This window comes from Berghia stephanieae, chromosome 3 (assembly GCF_034508935.2).
Source record: "Berghia stephanieae isolate SIO BIC M18660-M18661 chromosome 3, UCSD_Bste_1.3, whole genome shotgun sequence".
Lineage (NCBI taxonomy): Eukaryota > Metazoa > Mollusca > Gastropoda > Nudibranchia > Aeolidiidae > Berghia > Berghia stephanieae.
In genome coordinates this window covers 62,668,686-62,671,943 of record NC_088362.1, presented here as the reverse complement: position 1 = coordinate 62,671,943, position 3,258 = coordinate 62,668,686, and the positions used below count along the sequence as shown (strand labels likewise).

General features: G+C 34.4%; 1 protein-coding gene across 1 annotated transcript in view; it reads right to left on the bottom strand.

The window, feature by feature from the left end:
- Nucleotides 1–558: 558 nt before the first annotated feature.
- Nucleotides 559–3,258, bottom strand: part of LOC144968158 (uncharacterized) — a 7,412-nt gene continuing 4,712 nt past the window's right edge. The window contains exon 4 of the mRNA XM_078906190.1: nt 559–2,605. Coding sequence (XP_078762316.1) covers nt 2,263–2,605 — 343 coding nt within the window. The 3' untranslated portion in view covers nt 559–2,262. The remainder of the gene's footprint in view (nt 2,606–3,258) is intronic.

Here is a 3,258-nt window from a genome sequence, read left to right as displayed (position 1 = left end):
TCAATAACCACACGTGCAATTATCCTACGAACGGACTGTCTGTCTGAGATAGGAATGGTTGCAATTGTGTGTAAGGGACGAATGATTTCTCACACTCCCATCTTATATAAAAATCTACTGGTTTACGCGAGGAAGACATACAGTAAAATCTCGCTATAATGTCTCCTGCCTGCTACACCTCCCAATACAATCCTTTCCCATGGAACCAAACTTTTCTAGAATAAAAAATTCCAAAGTCCCTTTATACGCCAGCTTTTTGGCAAGAATTATCATCTAGATTCAAGTCAGAGTCAATACCTGATCACCTGACCCAATCTTGCTGCCCTCCCCAGAAGCTACAACAATCAGCTGCTCTACTTCTCATCTATACTTTGTAAGATTTACAAACCTTTGTTCTCTAAAAGCATTTACTGACACCACAAAAATTCAATTTGGCTTTGCCTTCAAGCTGCCTCTATCATCTGCATATGTCCAAAACGGTTATTCCCAATTTTATCTATCAGTTTTACAAGAGCTCTTGCAACCGTTACCTTGTTCGTTACCTTAGACTAAATTCAATTCTTTAAATATTCAACCATACAAATCCCAATTAATCCGTATAACATGATTTTACTATATGCTATGGGCTCTCAAGATGAAATCCACGCAAACTTGCCAACTAAAATTTGTTGGGTTATTTCAATTCAATTTCTTGTACTCATGGCCAAATTTTTTTTTTTGTTTAAATAGCCTAAACAGGATTCAATAACCCTTCAAAACTTTGAAATGCATTTGTGCCTCAGCAACAAAATTTCCTTGTCATAAATAAGATATTATTCCTCTTCTATAATTCAAAATCACTCTTGGTAAACACAAAACAACAGACCTGCCACAAACTGAAAATAAATTATTATAATTGTTAAAGAAAAAAAGCATACCAAAATACATACTGTAATTTTAATCCTATTAAATTTTTCAATTAATTCAAAATAATCCAAAATTATTGAAAGTATAACTCAATTTGGCCAAATTTGGCCAAGAAAATTTATGTATTTCCTTATCAAATAAGTAGCAGATCTGTGACAATGTTACAAGATTAGGACATCACAACCATAACAAAGCCTTTTTATCACAGAAAACTTTGTTTCTGTCATGCTAAGTTTTTAGAACTGTGTGACATTGGCAGTTTAAAAATAAATTAGTCCATGTTGTTAAGTATTTATTGTTCTGTTATTAAAGGACATGTTTATGTTTTAATTTATTCTCAAAATGAAAACATAAAATTAAATTCAAATTAACTTTACAATATGTCCCTAAACTTCTAATCAAATCAGCCCTAAGGACTGCCCCAATTCAATACCTTTACCTCATCGAAATACAAAATGTACACAAATGTGTTTAGACAAAACAAAATAAAATAATCAAAAACATTTAGCCTTAATTCCATAAACTTAAAAACTTGAGCTTGGGCTGTTTGTATATAGCTCAATATCCATTAAATGTGCTCAAAGCACTTACGACTTAATTTATTACGACTGACACAACCCTGGTAACGGCCAAGAATTCATTTTACACATCCAGGGACTATGCGCTGAATAAGGCTCAAACCCAGGACCTGTCAATCCGAAAGCTATCATACCACATAGCCGCACTTATCGTCCTTGATTAGCCTAAAGCAAATTTAAGGAGATGAAAAGTCGACTATTGAGAGTGATAGCCTTTTTCATTTGCTATTAAGAAAAATATAAAATCAATTCTACCTTGAAATATATGTCTGTTTCAAACATTGTATAACTGGGGTATTATTTCCTACAATAAGAAGTGCAAGGAAAATAATAAATTCCAAGAAAAAAAAGGTGATTATTGTTATGACCATCATATTTACAAACCGAAAAATTAACTTGTCATTTCAAAAAAACATCGTTTAAAGCCTAATGTTCATAAAAAAAATTACTCCCTTATCTCAAAGCCCAAGTGTCTATAAATAGATCTATAAATTTACAACTTGTGCGATTGTTTGACTCTCCGAACTGCCAATTTTGAAAACTAAACCCAGTTTACCGTTAGTGTTGATATTTTCATTGGTTGTTCGTATGTTGGTTTGTTTGAAGCACTGAAAAATATGTATGATCTTTTATTATTCGGGAAGCCTAAAATATATTTTATGAGTATTTAAAGATGGTCAAAGTGCTTAAATAAGTAAACATGGGTGACCAAAAATTGTTAAAAAATATTTAACATGACATAACTTAGTCTTTAGCTTATATAGTAACAGTAAACCTGTTAAAACAACAGGCGTTTCCTGGTATAACAAGCACCTCCATCCGACTTCCTTCTATTGGTTCTGGGCTTTCTAGGTGAATCATTGTAGGTGGGAAGGGGGGCAGACTTAGGGGTGGAGATCCAAGCCCATCTTTCATCGTTATTCTCCATATCATCAACGTGATCGGCCGGTGTGGCGGGGTTGTTAGCTGGTGCTGCTGGACGCTCTCCATCATCAACACCGACATCATCATCTCCTACCAATTCTTCATCATCTTCTTCCTCAGGATACCGCCTCTTCTTTGGGGCTTTGAGAAGCGATTCGTTAAGTTCATTGGAAGCTTCACTTGGAGACCTGTAACCACTGAAATGTGAGACAAGAAATAATTACTACAATTTCCCAAGACAGTGCAGTGTCAAAAGTTTGTTTTCGATAAAATACCAAAATAAAAAAGACAACGATATTAGATGTTTTGAATACATATGTAAAGATCTAGATTTTATCAGCTTTCCTGGGTTAAAAACTAACATTTGAAAACAGTAAAATGAGATGTCAATTGTAATCCAAAGAAAAACAAGAATCACTTCGCAAATGATGAAATTTGATGCTTTGTCCGTGGCGCTATGTGGTCTTGTATGACACTCGCCTTTGGATCAGAAGGTCCTGGGTTTGAGCATCATTTGGCGCATAGTTGAGTCCTTGGAAAAGACTCTTTACTCACATTCTCTCATCATACTCAGGTGTAAACTGAGTACCTGGCCGTTAAGAGCTTTGTCTTTGTCTGAAAAAATTATCATATCGCCTAACGGGCATCATGTCCCATCCTACACATTAAGTGTTGCTATTGGCTAGGGTCCCTTTGTAAAGTGCTTAGAACACGTTTAGTGGATATTGCGCTATATAAAAGCTCAATTAAAAAAATATTTAAACTACCAATTTTGAAATGATTATACGAACAATGACCTGTCTTACTAATTCAAAGGTCATCCATAATCTCAGGAAATTACAAAAATACT